The sequence below is a fragment of the Sparus aurata genome, chromosome 13 (genome assembly GCF_900880675.1).
Source record: "Sparus aurata chromosome 13, fSpaAur1.1, whole genome shotgun sequence".
NCBI lineage: Eukaryota > Metazoa > Chordata > Actinopteri > Spariformes > Sparidae > Sparus > Sparus aurata.
In genome coordinates, this window is record NC_044199.1 from 12,277,977 (window position 1) to 12,298,221 (window position 20,245).

Here is a 20,245-nt window from a genome sequence, read left to right on the forward strand (position 1 = left end):
AACAACATAATAATCAGCTATTTTGATCATCAGTTAAATGTTTTTTTTATATATATATAAAAAAATTCCAAACATTTAATAATCCCAGCTTCTTAAATCATACTACAAGGAAGCAGGTTATTAAACAGTCAGCCTCGAGATGGCCTACATAAGTAAATGAGGCCATGAGAGAGAGGACTGGCCATTTCTATATAGTTATTGTAGTTATTCTTAGTGTCTGTCACTGGATTGGAGTGTAACTTATACGGGTTGGATAAGGCATAAAATTCAAACTAACTGGTGGCATTATAAAGTCAGCATCGACACACAGTACATAGTCACAAAATAAAATTTTATGCTTATTTTCATTTTGGGTCACTTCTAGAATAGGTTTACATCTCACATCAGTTTCCTCATGCAGCAGAACTGTATCCCTCCTCTTTCTGAGACGCTGGCTCATGTCTATTCAAGGCCCCCCTCCTGAATACCCAGTTTGCTCTGATTGGTCAGCTCACACATGCCTGAGCCAGCGCCGGCCAACAAAAACAGATCGGCTGCGCTAAATCACTTATCTCGTTCCAAATGTTCGGCAAAAGTTAAGCAAGCGTGTGAGTCAGTGTTGAGTTTGGTGACGAGACGCTTCAGGAGCTGTGTTGCCTCTGTGGGAGAGAGGAGCTTCAGTTGGTGCGGACTTTGACCTTTTTAAGTTTCAAGCTCTTTTGTCGTGCACAAGGACCTGTATAAAACACACATGTCCCCTTTAAAAACAATGATTTTATCTCACGCTAGCCAGATCAAGATCTTTACAACAGGAGGCGGTGCTGCTCGTACTTCCTTTGTCCACAAGGGCTGCCAGTATCAACAAAAAAAAGGTTTCTTGTTGCTGTTTACATGTGGATATTGTAGGTTTTGTTAGTCTTCTTCGATTGAGATGAATATTTTGGTGTTTTGGGCTAATGGTCCGTCAAAACAATCCATACAGAGACGTCACCTGGAGCTTTTTACTGAATAATTAATCACTTAATTAAACTGGGAAAAGACAAGTGTTGATTGCACAGTGTAATGGCTGTAGAATAATGACATCATCAGCTCGGTTTCCTATAGACCTAGCTTTCAACATGCAATGATGTCTGGCACAGGGCACATCCTTTCTAGCGGAAAATGAAGTCAGGCTGGCAGCCTGGCATCATTTATATCTGCTGTCATGTCTCCATTGTTGACAAAATGAATAATAATAATCAGCAGAATAATCAGTGGATGAGTCCATCATGAAAGTATTTGTCAGCCGCAGTCTTAGCGAGATGCAACACTTCTCTTCGTCTGTCTCTTTTATTGTTATATGCTATTAATTGCTCACAGTGTAAATTCCCTTCAGCATCTAAAGTCAATCTGTCAACTCAAAAGTGTGTGCAAAACACAGTTTCCATAGCACTTGGATCCAACATAATCAACATTATTACATTTACCCTTCGTTTTCCTCCAAATAATAGCTTCATTTGTATCGTAGTTTTCCGAATAATTCACCCTGCTAATAACACCAGCATGAATCAATCTGATGAGATTCAGGCGAGAGAAAAATTTTCCGCCACGCCAAAGACTTCAGAGTTCATCCCATGAAAATACATCAAACTGAATCTGACTCTTTACTGTAACAAGTGCATCCACAAAGATGAAAATAAAATAGAACAGCGACCTCTGGCATTTAAGCCACCTGCCAATTTTAATGTGGAAAAATATTTTTTGGTAATCTATCACCCCTCATTCACTGTAGGCCATTTTATATTACCTGTCAACCACACAAACAGACACACACATACACACTCATACGCACTCACCAGGCACAGAAACACCTGCCAGCACAGCGAGAGAAAGCTAGAAGTTTTTTGAAAGTAGCGCCTGTAGCAGAATGTTCCTGTTCCCGCCGCTGCTGCTCAGAGCTCAGTGAGACCAAAATGGAATAACGGGTGATAGACATGAGAGGCAGGAGATTATGGGCCCTTTGATGTTCAGTCCTGTGAGTGTGTGTGTGTGTGTGTGTGTGTGTGTGTGTGTGTGTGTGTGTGTGTGTGTGTGAGAGAGAGAGAGAAGATGAGAGGAAGGAGGATGGGAGGGCGAGCGAGAACATTTACTTCCTCTTTTGACTCAGTGTGGTGCTTGTGACCTTTAGCTGGGAGGCATTTGAACTCCCCACTCTATTTGAGCCTTCCAGAACCAAAGTGGGCTTGACTGTAGATACCACTCTCTCTTTCTCTCTCTCCCTCTGTCTCTCCCTTCTTTCCAAGTGAGAGAGCACTTGTTGAGCTTCGACAAGTGTATTATCCGATGGCCTTTTCCTGAACCTTTCTTTGGGAAATTGGGGAAACTTTGAAAGTTATTTGTGTTTTTGCAATGCTTTAAAACTAAACTTTTTTTGTTCTTGTTTGTTTTGAACCTTAATAAAAAAGAGAACACCAGACACTAAGGCAGGTAGGAAGGCATAAAAAAAGATAGATATTTATGTACCACTCTGATGGTTCCAAAAAGACCTCTGATTGCATGTAAGCTTATGAGAAAATGACCCTACTTCTTCACTTGATTTATTACATCAGCACATGCAGTCAAAACCATTTTATGGTCTCGGTCACTAGTTTCCATTGTTATTAAAAACAGCATAATGTCCATTTTTGACTGGGATTATCTCATTAAGGGTAAATGAGATGAGAAGATGGGGTATGATTTAGATTCACCCTCACTTTTGGCTCCAAAGTGACCGAGACGACGACGGCTATAGTGCCAAATTTGAGGCATTAAAACAGTATTCCAAAAAAAAATCAGTGATGTGATGGTGGGTTTACACTTGGTCAGAGCTTTAACACTCAAACCTTAAAGTTTGTGGACTGTATTATATAAAATTAACTTATTTTGTTGTTGTTGTTTTTGTCCTAGAGCCAATTCAGAAAAGCTGAAATAACCGCAGTGACATTTACCTGATTTGAATTTTAGATATCATCAATTTATCCCAAACAAATTGCATTTTGAAATCCTTAGGTAGCCCCAGGCCCCCTGTAAGATATTGCAGTGCATTTCTGACTGACTGCACAAGCCCATTTGTGGATGACAATGTTGTTATTTGCAGCAAGACGGTGAAACACCGACGGGGAACAGAAAAGTTAAGTAGCACTCGTGAGAGCCGGTAAACATTCTTCAGTTAATTCCAGAGGCTTTAACCTACATGTATTTGTAAAATGCGTTCACAAACAGGTCAGCGTCGGGAGCTGTGTGTGCGATGCTTGTTTGCGATACCCGGTTTTTCCTCCACCACCCTGGGGATCTTTGCCCCCTCTCGCTGCGCTCCGGCTCAGATCAAAGAAACAGACAGATTGACGGATGAGTTCTCACACGTCTTTCCGTCAAGGATGTTGGGGGAGCCGCGGCAACCTGGTACCTCCTCCTGCACTGCGGAGAAGAAAGCCCAGGCTCAGTTGTTCGTTTTCCCCATTGATCAGCAAGCGAAGTGGACTCCATTAGGGGCCCTGGATGATACGGATAGAAGAAATCATTAAGGAATAGAGCGATAGGGTGGAGAGAATTGCAGCGCTTGAGTAAAGTGGGTTAGGGGAAGTATGCCCAGAGTTTAAACTCCCCAACTGTCGTAGCTTGTCAGTCTGCTCTGATCAATCTGTGCGTGTGTGTACATACGCAAGTGTGCATGACAAATTGTGTGTCCTAGGACAACATGCTTCGATTTGCCCAGTCATCAGTACATAATCACGATGTGTGATTGTTGGATCATCCAGATTAGACACACAAAATGTTTTTTTGTTTGTTTGTTTTGCCTTTTTGGAGAAATCAACGTCCTTTCAAGATTTCTGCCTGCACCCCAATCCATGTATCGACAACATTAGTATAGAGCAATACCCTTAAGCGGGACTATAATTTACAAAATGAACATGATGTTGTATTGAAGAAGACTTGAATCTAGCAATCAGGACCATAAAAGTGATTAGAAAACTGTTTACTGAGGTAATAAATCAAGGGGGAAGTGGATTCAGTTTCTCATAAGCTTACATAAAATTAGACCTCTTTTTTGAAACCAGTGGAGTTGCCTCCTGCTGGATATTAGAAAGAATACAAATTCACTTTCTTTGCTTTCTTTCTTTCTTTCTATCACTTTTCAAACCCGGAAGCTTAGTCCATATTATACAAAGTCAATAGTACTGACACCTTTGATATATTTGAAGTAAAAAAAAAAAAAATGAATCGCCTCCAGATCTACTGTAGATCACTTGAAGTGAAACAAATCGCGGATACAGGATACCTATGATGGAAACACACAAGATCGCACTCTGGTTACCGAGGTGAAAGTGAGCTAAATTGTTATGGCCTTGATTGATTTTTAGCGCCTGTTTGCTATAAGTATGCACGGGTGTATGTGTGTGTTTGTCTAGCAATCGGAGGGGCTATAGGTTACTCTATATGACATCGATTAGCCATTAACCCAATCCTCACTTTAGCCCAGTTGCTGACATCCCCCTAAGGTGTTTCAGGGATGCATGTGTGCGTGCGTGTGCATCAGAAAAGAGAGGATCTGTGCATGTAAGAAACCGAGGGGGACGCGTTGCTAATTCCACTGTGATTGACAGACTCCATTACACAGCCGATAAGGGATCTAGCAAAGGGGGGGGGGGGGGGGCTGATGAAGCCTGTGCATTTGAGCCAGCGCTGACTCTGCAATGGAAATTCAATCGCCAAAACAAACTTTGTGTTATTAGAGGACTCTCACCTCTATCCGTCTTCTCTTTAATGAAATAAGAGTGGAAAATCGAATAAACGAAAGGGGGGGGGGGGGGGCGAGCCCGAGCCGGCAGCTGACGGGAGACGATGAGCCGAAGGGAGATGCGATGATATAAAGAAGGTGAAATTCAATGAGTCGACATGAGCAGTGGGGGAAAGGGAGAATGTGAAAAGGGAAGAAGAAAAAGAGCGGAAAGAGCGTGGAGAGATTGGCGCAGGGAGGAGAGCGGATGCCATACCCCCAGATGCCATGGCTCAGATCTGCTCTGTGACTCATGCTAGCTCACTGTGAACAGATGGTTTCTATGGTGCATGTGCGCACACGGATATTCACACAAACACACACTGGTAGAGCAGCAAATTAGATGGGCCAATTAGATATAGCTGCCATTCTGCGGACTGAGGAGAGGAAAACCAACATGGCAGGCAGAGGCTTACTGGAGCGGCGGCGTCAGGATGGGCTCAATGGGCCTGTTCATTAACTGATAGAGTCCCAGCGTATTTTATCCAGCTCCGATGTTAATCACTGTTTATGAGCTCAACTGATGCACTAGGGTGACAAAGACGAAGGGAAAGTGAAAACAAGATCAAATCAGATAAAGGTGTTGCTCTTCAATTTACCCAGAGCCACCGGATGATGATTATATAGTAAGAGTTGTGGTGTATGTAAGTATTAGTATGGGGTTAAAAGCCTTCAATGGCTAAGAAATATAATCTATGATTCTGCTCGCTCGCCAGTCCCTTTTCTGAGCAACCCTCACTTCTGTCTACATCGCCAACTGATTACTTTTTGTTCCACGGCGTGTACAGTACAGGCTTTTCACCCTAGCTGCTTCCCCCGAAAAAGTTTTCATCCTCTGAAAATGTAGCTTTTATATTACCTCTCTGGTAATGGTCCAGTGGTTTTTCGGATAGCATGGTGCAAGATGAGGATTTAACTGAACCATTCGTGTCAAGACATGGCATGATTGAACAGCCTCCTTACCAAAGAAAAACAAAAAAAACCCAACAGTGGGCGGTGTAGGCTGCTAATTATGGCCCATATTTACGGTTATTGTTGGGTAGAATAGGAGCAAAGGAGGAAGTCAGATGATGTAGCATAAAAAGCGCATATGGATGGGATGAGGTGGATCGGCGGGTCAAAGGACCCAGGCTTTAACCCAGGAGATCGCTGTTTGTGTCCCATGTGAAACCAAAAATAATCGCAGACTTTTTTTGAACTATTCAACATACTTACGTACATTAGGGTTTGCAATCATACTGAAGCTAATGTTCTCACTTGACCACATACCAATGATGATTTTGTAGATCCGAACATTTAGTTTTAGTGACTAAATGTAACCAAACTGCATCCGATGTGATGACAAAGGTCCGTTACTTCTGTCACCTTGACCTGGTTGATTTGTTTCATGCTCTTTCCTGGTTCCATCCATGCTTTAGCTGCTAAGCAACCAATGGTACCAGCTTGTATTGCAAAAACTTAAACTTACCTCTTGAGCCAGAGTATTGTGTGTCTGGAAAGACGTTTATTGATGTAAACATGCTTTAACACCTGCACCGCCTACGGGAAATGAGTGTTTGTGCAGAAGTACCAATGCAAAGTGTGTGTAACGCTCATGTGGATAGCAAATACTATCAGCCTGTGGCCTTAAAAAACATTAATACAAGCTTGTGAAGATTTCTGTAAATGTTTTGTTTATACGTCTTTCTAAATATCGGTTGGCTCAGTTTCCTTAGCGTTCCTTAATGTTAAGCCAAAACCCTTGGTGATTCTGCACTCCGCTGAATTTACTACGGTGACCTTCGCGCGGTTCTTGAGGGTCGTGCTTGTGTGAAAAATCTCTGTTTCCGCTCTAGTGTGCACGGGAAGAGAGATTTTATTCATCGATATTCTACAGAAATCCTGGCAGGCAATTGTGAAACAGCACCAGAGAAACGGGACTGCACAAACTGATTGAGAGGCACAGCAACGAGCTGGCTCCGTGTCGCCTATACTGTGTGTCAAGCTGGCCCCTTTTTCAGGGACACTTGAGCAGGAATGATTCTGGCTGTCGCTGGAGTTTGAACCCAGGCCGGTCACTTCCTTGCATGAGTCCTTCTGCCGCCCTCTCATTCGGTACGAGAACTTCAACTAACTGCACTCTCCTCTTTCTTCTTCTGATCTGGTTTAATCCCTCCGTAACTGTCGCTCTTGTCCAATAAGCCTGGCCTTGTTAGGGATACTGTACTATTGTACCCGGCAGACTGTGGGCAGCTCTACCGGATCTTTTTGTCTCCAGGCAAGATTACACTACGAGTCCTAAAATAACAGAGAGAGTCTGTGATTCATTCAAGTTACTTACAGCATTCGACCAGTTTCAGTCGATGTTGCTCTACCGGGGAGGACTATCGCTCTCCCGTTGACCGTAAGATGCGAAATGCTTCACTTTATGTCCTTCTGGTCGGACCAAACCTTTAATCTCCTGACATCTGGGTCCTGACAGAGGACAAGAGGCCGGTGGATGCTGCTGTCAGCTCCATTGTTATCATCTGATCTATCTCTCAGTCTGCTGGAGACCGGGTCCAGTCTCTGCAGGGCCATTACTTTGTGTTTTATGCATGCAGTTTTAACCTTGGCGTTCACACACATCGCTGCAGGTGCACCGTTGTGTGCTCTGCATTTGCGGACCCTATTGTTGCAGGGAGGAATTAATTGTTTGCAGCACATACTGCTGTACGGAAGTTTTTTTTTTTAGGTCGTGGTATTGTTTTGTTTAAAACACTAAAAAAACCTTTTACTCCAAAACTGTTATTTCCCCTGAAACAGTGTGAGGCATAATGATGCCAGAGGATTTTTGTTGCATACACCGAGAGGGAACAATGTGTCCTGTCCTTTAAGACTGATGGATGAAGAGTGACAGACGTTTTAAACTGGCTTCAAACAGTCCGACAGGAAGCAAAACGATTAATGAACAGGGCCTATCATGGGCTCTGATGAATACAGTCTTCAAGGTTAATTTCACACAATGTCTTCTGTGTTGAACGTGATGTGATGAGTGAAGCTGACGTCTGTCCGGAACAGCATTAAATCTAATCAAACAGCCAGCGTTCAAGTTAGACTTTCAAAAAATCTCCTAAACTAAGTGTAGATGAGCTGTCTGTCCTTTAAAGAATTGTCAATTACACCGTCGGGGATTAGATCATTTCATCTGTTCACGCCTCAGTTTGAATATACATCAATGCAAACTTGGTGTACATTTCCTTGAGTCCTGTGCCTCTGGTGCTTCACTGGTTTGTACTTTATTTGTTTTATTTATTTATTTTTTGCAGGCAACTTCTTTTGTTCACTTATTTGCTGGTGCCTGCCCCTTCTCTTTTTGTTGCAATTTGTTGACTGCCTTTTGTATTAGCTCGATTTTTAGCATAGCAAAAAAAAAACATAGCACAAATGACACTTTGAAACGTTACCTCGTCCGTGAACGTTTTCTCGTACGTAGATTCTCATCGGCAATGGTCGTAGTTTACATAATGGAGTATTTTTTTCAGTGTGAAACCTTTTGCTTCAGGGAAAGTATCTGTGTAGTTCTTCCACTTCTGTATGACACATAAAAATGCTTCGAAAAAACAATCGATAAATCAGTTAGGAACAACAAGGTTACTAAATCCCCCTCCTCCATCTATCATCTAACCATCTAGCTCATCCTCTAAACTACCCAAATGAGTTTGTTCCTACTAGATGCTGCTGGGGTGTTGTGGTTTTTTTTCTCGCACACAATACATTTTGAAGCGTTCGTGTATCTCCCAGAGGCTGTGTGTTTTCTGAAGAATCAGAGCTATTTTCTTTGGCATGCACCTGGGTGTGCGCTGTAATCAACTTGGACAAGACTACACCATGATGAAATCCTCGAGGACAGCGGGGCAGTGTCGTTCGCTGGATGCGAATGTGCTGATTTAGCTGACAAGCGCCAGAAGTGTTTACGCTGCAGAGAGGAGCAAAACACCTCCGAGGTGTAAGTTTCACAATCGAATTAGGCCTGGCACTCGTGCAGGTGACGCGCGGCTGCATCGAACCAATGCATCAAAGGAAACCTCTGAGTGCATAGGACTGCTTGAGAAATGAGAATCAGCGTTATTCTACTGGCATTAGTTTTGCTATGAGGTGCAAGCTGCTCCAATAAAATGGCCTCCCACTGAGGTGGAAATAAACCTGCTGTCTTTTGTTCTCAGCTGTTTATACTTGCTCACAGTCCCTTTTTAATATCGTTGCTATGTTTCATCCATCATTGTAATACGCTAAGCTCGCCACTGGCTCCGTTGCAACCGTCCCTTTATTCCTCTATTGTTTGCTTCATCTTGATGCCACGCAGCCGCCCTCTCCCTTCCCTCTCCCTCCGATCCTCCTCGCGCTCTGTTATCCATCATCGGCTGGCACTTTGCCAATCAGTGATGCATATCAGCTAGCTTTTACCGTTAATGAAATTCATCCCTTTTTTCTCCCTTTTCTCTGAAGCCGCTCCGAATTGCACTTCCCCTTTTCATCATTCACAGCGTTCCCTCGGTCTTGTCTCTCTGACTGCCCAACGCCATCATTTACTCCCCCCGTCTCCGCTCTGTGCTTCGGGAATTTGTTCGTACATAGTTGACCTATGACTAATGAGCGCGCTCCTGTTCATATCAACTAGCCCGTCCATCTGTGTCCACCCGGAAATGTTTGAGTGCCAGTCAAAGCATTTGAGATAAATTCTGATGGATATCCTCTCATCTTAAGAATCATATTATTTGTTGCTTACAAGCGCAGTTCTTATCATTATCACGCTGTGGAAGTCGTCCTCACATAGAGGATGTTGACAGCTAGTAATTGGAGAGCAGAGATTCCAAGATCATCCGGCCTGGATTCACTGCCCAGGCCCTCGACCGGTTAATGAGGAGGGAGAACTGTAAACAGCCTCGCTAATCAACTCCTGGAATAGCGACTGGACGACAAGTTAAGCACTGTAGCAGTGTAGCATCACTAGCGTATGGTGATGTAGCAACGTGAGCAGCACATCACAGCACTGAGATAATCATAGAAAAGGCATCTGCATATATGTCCAACATATATAGCTGTTATTTTCTTCTTTTTTTCACTTTAATGTAATCATTTCAATTTGTGTTTACACAGAAGAGTATCTGAAGCTAAAACTGATTGCGTGTCCCTCTAAAGGCGCCGTTGCATTCACGTTACAACACCGCTGATGATCAAACCACCCCTCAAGTTGCAAGTGGTTTGTTGCACTAGCTGATGTAGCTAATGCCAGCTTGCTAACGTTAGGGCTGCTAATATTAGCTGGCAAACGTTAACGTGGCTAACATCAGCCTTTTTGTTGCTAACGCTAGCTAACATTAGGGAGGTACAGTATGCTGTGTGTATGCTGTTAAACTCAGCCATTTTTAATGCCTGTTTCCACAAACTGGCAACTACCAAGACTGTCGATGGCTGCCGGAACACAGATACCAACGACTTAACACTGTTGGCTGACAAACCTTGTTATAAGCTCGAACCACCCAGACAAAACAAAACAATCATTTCTGACCCGACAAATATTTGAGAATTGTTGATTCACAGTCATAATGTTAAGCACTGTAGTTGTATAGTCTTAAAAAAAAAAAAATGTGTCTACATAGAATGTTGTCAATATGACCTTTAACCCATGGTTGTTTTTCAAAAAAACACTACACATTATATAAAATATATTGGCACCTTTTTTTTCTACTGTAGCTGCTCACTACTGACCGGGCACATTTGCCAACACTATAATCACAGCCTCGTCGTCGTCGCAGTGTGGCTGTCGTTATAACGCACACCTCTCTTTTGCTGTCAGTTACGTGACCTCTAACCACTGTCCTGCTCTGCTCGCGTCTCATCTTTCCACAAACATATAATTCCCATCGCCAATTGCTTCAGGCGCATTTTCATTTTTCAAAAATTACCATCATCGAAGCCCTCCTGGGTCTCGGGAGACAGAGCGAGTCGTTCCACTAATCACAGGGCTGACGGTTTGATACCTGCCACCACCCCCTGCCCACATGTTAAAGTGTCCTTGGGCAAAAGGGCGAACCTCACACTTGGATTTGTGAATGAGAAGAAGATATTGAAACAAACACACATACACATACCTAGTCTCCGGGTTTACAATATACCCTTGCATATGTATTTGTGTGTTGTGTGCAATAAATCTGGTCTGCATTTTTAGAGCTAAATTATCCGTAAATATTGGATTTCAAACAATACACGCACCGGTGCAACATGCATGGCTGCATTATACTGTAGGGTACATTTACCTTTCTTGTCTTGACATATTTCTTTCCTTTTTCCTTTGTCAAACATTCTCTGTCAAGCATACAGAGCGCTGTCAAGGGTGTGCTGTTTTTTTTTTCTTTTACGTATAAAGAAAAGAAAAAGGGGAGGTGGAATACTTTGGTCACTGAAACAATTCACACCAAAGCAGCTCCTCTGAACAGATGAGGCTCCCTGCAGTGTACTATTCTAAGCCTGAGTGCCGGAGAGACTTGGCTCTAACATGAGACCACACGGGCCAAATCAAACTCTTCGGCAGCTGTTTTTTTTTCTTTTCTTTTTTTTTAAACATTCTTTCACCACATTTTCCAACATGCACTGATCCCCGAGGATGCGGGGAAGATTTGGGAGAGTCCTGCGACGTGGCTTAATCACCGCCTCACGGCATCTTATGGGAGGCTTTACATTAGATTTGTTTATCCCCCGCTTGTCACACGAAAGTGCGGGCAATCTGTGGCGTCATTATCGATCGTGGGGATGAGGAGATGAGCAGGATGTACGCAATGTGTGTTTGTGTGTGTGTGGGTGTGTGTGTGTGTGTGTGTGTGTGTGATAGTGTGAGCCCCGCCAGTGTGTAAACTATCCAGTGGCCGTTTTGATAGATTATAGCTGCGGCGTAGGCCCAGGATGAGCGATGATCAGTGTGCTTCTGTGTGAGTGTGCATTGTATTTTCCTGCATATGAATGCGCTCATGTGGAGAAGTGTCCCTGTGTGAACATTGTGTGTCACAGTGTGTGGGTGTGTGTTTGTGTGTGTGCAGGATAAGTGTCCAGCTGATTGAGAGAACCAGCAGCGAGACCCAGAGGTTACAAACCATTTCTCAGTCCAGTGAACCTAAATTAGGATGTAACAACCCTATCAGACTGTAGAAAAAGCAATATGTGCTTAAAAAAAAGGAGGAAGAGAAAGAGCAATTGAGATAGGCTTTAGCAAATCAGGAGAGGGGACTTTGAAGATATAGCCTTACTGCAATGGATTTAAAAACGTTTAAAAAAATCTAATTCTGTGTATTCCAGGTCTGAGTGTGAGCGAGGAGCCTCCTCTTCACAGAGTGACCACGGGCCCCCCGTCCACGGATCACCAGAGAGGGGTGCCGTGTCGCAGCAACAGCCTCCAGCCGCCCTCGACCCCCGCCCTGCCCCGGCGCTACCTGCCTCCCCAGCCGAGAAGCTCTCCTGGAGGTCTGTCCGAGCTGGATTTTTCATCGGACTACAGAAATCATTGAAAATGTGTCTTCCAGCTTGTGCTGCGGCATATTTTTAAGAAGGGGAACAGGGAGCGCACTCAGCCACATAATGTATACAATGCAATCTGAGCTGCATGTGTGAGAGAGAGAGAGAGAGAGAGAGAGAGAGAGAGAGATGCGGTGTTCCACCTGCAACAGATCGTTTTCCCATCGTCACGTGCTGGCTAACAATTTAATAACCGACACATGGTGTACAGTATGGCATACTGTATGTACAGTGCTGTTAAAAAGCCCATTTTGCATGCAAGTGACACACCAACCCTTCCAATCCTCATCACGTTTTGTGGAAAAACAGATTTGTCCAAATTCCATGCATAAAATAGATCAGCCAATGTGGTAAAAAAAAGAGCGAGAAAGGTCACGCAGAAGCCAAAGACAACATTGACTTTTGTTTAAGTCAAGACCATGATTTAACAGACATCAACGTAACATGCATCGCATCATGTAACGTCATCTTTTCCTCAACCTAACCAAGTAGTTTTGCTGCCTAAACCGGGGTAAACAGGGGTAAACAACAGATTTTAGATTCAGTTCTTTTAAATTGAAAGTAGTACTTAAGTCATATACACAGTACAAATGTTTAATATATAGCACATGGCAGGAAATCAATGGTAGAAGTAAAGAATGCAGTGTTCTCTATGGCTTTTTCTGGCTCCATATACAGTCGTAGCAACTTACTAAGCACAAGCTCCTGCTCTCACGGGTTGTTGAAAGCCATTTTGGGACACGCTGGAAGCCTCTAACGCAACCCCTCAACACTTCACTTAATTTGCAAAAACCACCCACAGAGCTGGGTTTTTTACCAGATATCGAAAGGGTGGAACTGCCTGTAAGGGGTCGTTCCTGCATTTTGTTTTTTTTTTCATTTGCTATAAACTGTTAAAAACACAAAAAGCCTTTCAAAGTATCATAAAACACAAACACCACACACTACGTTACCTCCGCCTCATAAATGTTGAAGAACTTGTCACCTGTCCCGGTTGATGACGCCAATACGGTTTGATGAGCGGGCGAAGGAAGCCCACAGGCAGCGATGCTTTTCACACACGGTTGTATTTTTCACACGTCGGAACTAACACCATGAGCGACGTAGTATCACACTTCCCTCGCTCGCACTTAACGCATGTCTGTAAACTTTTATGGGGGGGGGCTGATTGAATAAAAGACACAGAACTCTGACATCTTCGCCGTAGCGTGAGCCAGCTATCTTGAAAACAAACGTCAGGATGAGGCGCGTTTCAGACAGAAAAACAGTGTCAACAGTGATGTTGTATTGTTGCCTACATTTTTTTTTTTTTTTTTTTTTTTCCCAGCCCCCGGTCTGTGTATGCAGACAGAGTAGTGGCTACGAGAAAAATCTCTCACCCTGTCTGTCTGTAGCCCTGAGCTGATTTTAAATGTGCTGTAAATTATTGATGGAGAAGTACCTGAGGAGTCCCTGTCAACCTGCAAGTCATGCACACGCTCTCCTTTTTTATCTGTGCTTATCTGTGCTATACATATATTCATTTTTTGGAATATATGTATGTAATACAGCGCTCATATATTTTGTCAGACACCCACACACACACACAAACACACATCTTATAGGACAGACAACTCCGTCCTGCTGAGCCCCTGAGAGCTTCAGACGAAAACCTCTAGTACAGACAGCCCACAGCAATTTAGCGATTGTGTTATTACTTTCCCGATAAAAATGCTCTTTATAATCCACGATACAATACGTGGCCTCAAAGATTAGAAATTATTATTTCAACTTGCTCTCAAACTGACTGACAGGTCCTTTGTCACAGGGATTTAAACAGGACAAGAAGACAATCTCTAAATCTGAGTTATTAAAGGACCTGAAAACGAACTTTCTTGATTTTCTTAATCGAGCACCCAATTTCCTTTTCCGAATTCATCACGGTTATTGTCTTTGGTGATTGACCTCCTTGATTTCCACAAGCACATAGTTCATCAGAAAATTGAATGTTCAGGCATGTAAAGGGTAACTCCACCAGTTTTAGACATTAACACGTAATGTTTGTAGGTGTCAAGGAGTACTACAGCATATGATAAAAAAACATTTTAAAAGTTGTATAAAGCCTTATGTGGCCTTCCAACGAAAGCTGCATGTAGCCTGATAAACTGCTTCAAGCTGAGTTGAATTGTGGGTAATGGAGGCGCCGGGTTCTGATAAGCAGTCCACTGTTTCGGCATCGGGCTCATGTCTCGTTGGACTCATTATGGACGGTTTGAAAACAAATAATCAAACCGCAGAACAGGAGACCTTGGTGCCTACGTTACCCACAATGCAACTCAGATTAGATGCAACTTCCTCCGGAGCCACAAAAAAGGCTTTAGACTACTTTTTTCACATATGCGGTAGTACTCCCCAAGACCTGTGAACACACTATAACGCGTAAAATTGGTGGAGATACCCTTTAACTAGCTGTTTTTTACTGTTTACATCCAATTAGGTCTGTAAATGTCATTATTTATTCACATTTTTCTTTTGTAGCTCAGTAACTCTAAGCAAGATAGTTTGCTGGAGGCCATATTCGTTTATTTTCCTTACTTCTGATAGACTTTCTCTTTGCTCCCGGTCTCTGTGTTCAGCTTGGCTAAACACCTCACAGCGAACTATTGAACACAGAGACAAGCGAAAAGTGTTCCCAAATATTCTCACCCAACTTTTGGGTGAGAATATTTGGGAAAATGTTAGTTTAGAGTAGACTTGTACAATCAAAAACTTCAAACACAGGTTTGATACAGTTTTACCAGTAACAGTACAGTGGTGTGGCAGTATAAGTGTGTGTGTGTGTGTGTGTGTGTGTGTGTGTGTGTGTGTGTGTGTGTGTGTGTTTGAGTCTTGGGTTCACTCGGCAGTAATGAGTCACTCTGAGAGCCATGTTGGCACAGCCGCGCCGACACACGCACGGCGAACACACACTCCGCACGGTCTCTGCAGACCTGGAGTATCTCTCCAGGGTTATTTGGGGGATTTGTTCAGGATCAGAGGCTTCTCTCCCATTACAGGTCTAATTAGTTTCTTTTCAAGGCCCCTCTCCTCCTCTCCTCTCTCTGCTTCACAACAAATTCCCTGCTAACCTCCCGAAACCCACTTCCCTATTCACTATCATCATCGCCACCACCACCAACCCCCGAGCACCCCGGGTAATGCATCTCACATTTTATTGTTTCAAATCCTCTCTACTCCCACACACACCTCTGCGACAAGAGTTCCAGATTGTTGCCTGTCTTGGCTGCAAGGTGCGCGATGTCACGGAGAGCTGAGCAGAGCAGGGAGGTGACGGGCACGTCTTCCCGCAGTACATATGTTCCGCTTCGCTTTGACCCAAAACTCCCGTGGGACGTAGTTATACGACGCAGCAGGGGGAGGGAGATAGCTGGAGATGAAAGCGGGAGGGTAACAGAAAGATTGAGAAAAAAGTCGGGAGAGGGGAAAAGAATCAGCACAGAAATGGAAGAGATGGAAAAAGCAGAGAGTCGACAGGGATAGATGGTTCGTTTGATGCCTGTGTGTGTGTGTGTGTGTGTGTGTGTGTGTGCACGACGAAGTCTGACTGACGTAATGTTATATTTCAGGTGGCTTTCATGGTTTGTCAGTGCTACATTTAGTTTGTCGCCTTTTTATGACAAGGTGCGCTTCTCTGATTAAAGTTGTCGTATCCCTTGTTGATTGACAGTCGGCAGGAAGGAGTTTCAGCGTTCGGAGGTCACACGTTCTCTCCCGTCCTCCCCGAAGAGGCTGGCGGTGGTCCCTCCCAAACCACAGTCCCCAGGTGAGTCTTTTCCCCCCTGTTACCAAATTAAAACACGCATAATACTGTACATACACGGAGTTACTGACAACGAATGTTGGAAATCTACGTTTCTGCAGACCATGGATATGTTGAGACTTTGGCGCAAAAACAACTTGGTTAGGGTTAGGAATAGACCCGATCTTGGCTGTGGCAATATGCGAGAATTTGAATTTAAAAAGGAAACAGAAAAAATGATCAAACGAATATGAGTTTTGTCATGATGAAGTCTATGTATTGTGTTGGAGAGATATCTACCGACGTTAGCATGCTAACCCAGCCTGTCCTGGTCCAAAGCTCCTGTGCTAGCAGCGTAAACACCGACACCATGTCCCCGAGCATCCCAGTCTGCACAGTTAACTGAGCTAACTAGCTAAGGGCAGCTACAGTTACTACTACTCTGGTGATATTTGTCTTGAATTCAACAGGTGGCTAATTCTTGCATACTGCACCTTTTAAAAATGCCAGTTTATGTCGCCACAAGCACAGCTGGGGATGTCCCAATTTCCCGTCAATAATATCCGGGTGTGTCACGCTTACCATTGTTGAAGCGCAGCAATCCCTTGTCAGAAATATCCAGGGGTTTTCACAGTTACAAATGTTGGAACATGAGGTCTCGAACTGCTGTTACGGGCATGGCAGCCTTCTTGCCTGTAACTCCGCCGTTTAAAGGCATGTAACATAAAAGTGATGACACCTTCTGCTTGAATGTAAATATGGTACGTAGCCTTTGCAGAAACACTAACTGACAACATTTCATCCTGGCAACAGGTGAAGGCCAAATTAAGTCTCACACACACAGGAACCAAAAAGTCAAAACAAGAGACCCTTTTCTTTTTTTTTCATATTTTGACTTGTCAAAGTAGGAAAAGCACAGGTGTTGCTAATAACATTAACAATGACTCCATTGTGTTCAGGTGTCTCAGCATGAACCATCCTGCACAATGCTCCGGACGTCTTTTTACCCTGGAAGTCGATTTTCACAGCGGCCGTTTTCACTCACTCGAAGCTAGAAGAAGCTCGCACAAAGGGCTTTTTCTTTTTTTTTCTCGGCAGACATTTTGACCTGTCACGCTAAAAACACAATCGCAGGTGACATTAATGACATCAAATTTTGGCTGCGGCCTATTCAGCTGTTGCAGCTCCGGGGCTCCGGTGAAACACACGCTGGCAGTACTTTTGACACCTGAATGGAAAAGCGTCATCATTAACGTTTCACACCTGTGTTTTTTTCCCACAATGACATGTCCGCTGTTCGAAAAGTGTCGTGTCAGAACCCCCTGGCAGCCTGCCTACGTATGTGCCGTCCTTATTAATGAGTTCTGCCTGCCTGTGTTTGATTAAAAAGTTGAAAAGGTTCCGCTTCCACTGACGGCACGTTATTGCTTTTTTCAAAATTCGGTTTTAAGAAATGCAAACAAGCCAGAGCCTTTTCCCCCCGCAGCAGAATGATAATGGGTGCAGCCAGACACTCCAGCACTGACTCAGCTCATAGAGGTATGTCTGGCGATGCGAGACTATCGTTTGACTGACCTCCTCCTCCAGCCCACTTTCCCTAACCCTTTCTAAAAATAGCCTTTATATACTGTACTTTATAACACACTCAAACCCAGAAGCAAGCTCGCGTTCGCACACTGTCTCCGAGCTCTTCTGCGTTGCAGTTTGATCCCTGCCATCTGGACATTTTTCTTTCTCTCGGCTCCGTAGGTGTTAAAATCATTTTCTCGCAGGATTGCGCAGGGGCCTCCCCATCCTTTTTCCTCGCAGAGGCCGACACGTTTCCTCGGGCTACACCTCTCTCTCTCTCCGCTCACTTCGCTGTTTCTCGCCAAAGGGCTGCTGTTACTGCTCACCCGTGTCTTTGCTGCATCTTGTGCTGGACCTTGTCTCCTCCCACACAGTCGCTGAATAAGAGCACTTTTTTTTTTCTCCACTCCGAGTCAGTTGTTTACTCGGGTTTAGAGATATTGTCAACGTGTTTGCTCCTACTCGAAGCTCTTTTCTCGACGGCGTGCCAGAGACATTAACGTGAAAATTTGCTGAAAAGCAGGGCCTTACCACCTTTAGCCAGAGCCTAGTAGCACACACACACACACACACACACACACACATACACACACACACACACACACTGGCGTCTGCACCCTGCGATGTCTGCCGTTGCCTTTTTTTCTCATTGTTGCCCGCATCATTATTCCTCCTCCATCAGCTCCTCCGCTATCATCTGCATGCTGCCTTCACACTAGAACTCATTTGGTATGCACTCAACTCTCCCTAACCTCTCAGGTAGCACCTACAGAAAAAAACGGTGTGTGTGTGTGTGTGTGTGTCTGCAAAAATAAGGTAGACATCATTTACATAAGACTTCTATCCATTTTTAAAGACAGGGAATCCTATTGTGCCTTTAAGGGGAAAGACCCTGATGAAGATGTGATACTGAAACATTCACCGATATTTGCAAAGCCAAGCCAAGCCTAAATTATAAAGAAGTCATGAACACACACCTTCCTCTTTTCGCCAAGAGAACCCCCCCCCCCCTTCTCTTTATTGGCCTTAAACATCCATCACCATCCCGATCATTTACCTCCAGCTACCTCCCCCACTTCTTGCTGAATTCTTTGTCTCTTCGCTCTCTTCTCTCATTTACCCGTGGCCCTCAGCAATCCCCCTTTATTGTATCCTCCCCCCCCCCCCCCCCCGCCTCCTCCCTCCTCCCTCTAACTGACTCATTACCTGGGACCCTGCACCCCAAGCCCAGCCTCACGTTGCCATGGAGACCGTTCCTCATGCCTCGGCAGGCCTGACTGATGCAGTTGAGGCAGGTGATGTGGAGCTGCAGTGATTTCGTATATACATCTTAGCCAGAGAGGGCTCGTTTCAAGAGAAACGCAGCCGATCCGAGTAACGCTGTGTTCCGATGCTGTGCGTCTCCACAGGCCGATAACGCGTTCACACTTCCCGACAAGGTGACTAACACAGAGGTTAATCTGACTGCATGTGCGTCAACTGCAGCTTAATGGTTGCGTCCTCCCCGCCCCCCCTAAGGGGAGAAACGGCTGTCACATGTTTGTCTGGCCTTTGAATTACCTCTGTCATTAGCTTACAGTCAAAACACAAGCACGCTGTGTCTGTATATCAGCGGATGCAGCAGCTCCATCATTTCTCGATACGGATCACATTCATCACGAGATTAGGCGGTCCGACACCAGGAGCACCTGACTGGGACTCACCCCGAGGCTTCCTCTGTAGAAAAGATTCAATTAACTCACGATCATTTATCATGTGAACACAGCCATTAGCGATAGGTCAGGTCAAATCTCCTCTGATTTAATGCTCATCAATTTCATTATTAGAGTTGGATGTGTCCCAGTTAGGTTTAGGAATTAGTACAGTACACTAATTAATGACATAAGAGAGATATCATATATTGTACGCTATCTTTGAATATTTCCACATGTTTTTCCCAAAAAGACAGTCATGTAGACTCACTTCTGACTTCATGTAATTGTCTGTGTTTGTTTGCGCAGTCCAGTCCGTGCAGCGGCCCGCGGCGGCAGTGCGGGGGTCGGCTCCCCCGGGGTCCCCTCGCCGTGTTGCCCCCCTGAGGCTGCAGCAGGAACAGCAGGAGAGCCTGCAGAGGGAGAAAGAGGAGGCTCAGCAGAAAGAGAAGGAGAGGCAAGCAGAGGAAAGAGAGAAAGAAGAGCAGAGGCACGAGGTGAGCTGGTTGGGAGAAATCCAAGGGCATGGGGTTTTGTTTCAAGCGGACATTTGAGCGTGAAACACATAACTGCCTGCGTGTCTTCTACATTCTTGTTATTCCCCGCTGCATTAATTCATGCTCGAAATGTCTTTATATGTAACAGGAAAGCACAAATTTAAGGGCACCCGACAGGCAATCTTAAAAAAAAAAAAGTGGAATAAAATGCACTCCGGCTCTCTGAAGCAGTTTGTCAAAATAGAAGTCCTCTGCTTCTTGTTTCTTGCTTCTACTCGGGGGCACAAATGCACTTGTCCTTACCCCTCCATCCCCCCCAAAAAATTCTACGCCTCTGGGAAATCTGCAGCAGCGCTCGGTGCACTGTGCTATTCTTTTTTTTTATTATCATTCTTATTATTCAGTTTCA

At 44.3% G+C, this 20,245-nt stretch overlaps 1 protein-coding gene across 2 annotated transcripts in view; it reads left to right on the forward strand.

Moving 5' to 3' along the window:
- Positions 1–20,245, forward strand: part of mtus2a (microtubule associated tumor suppressor candidate 2a) — a 49,693-nt gene that overhangs the window by 23,163 nt on the left and 6,285 nt on the right. For both annotated transcript variants that reach the window (XM_030437367.1, XM_030437368.1), the window contains exons 5-7: positions 12,086–12,250; positions 16,008–16,103; positions 19,649–19,836. In XM_030437367.1, coding sequence (XP_030293227.1) covers positions 12,086–12,250; positions 16,008–16,103; positions 19,649–19,836 — 449 coding nt within the window. The remainder of the gene's footprint in view (positions 1–12,085; positions 12,251–16,007; positions 16,104–19,648; positions 19,837–20,245) is intronic.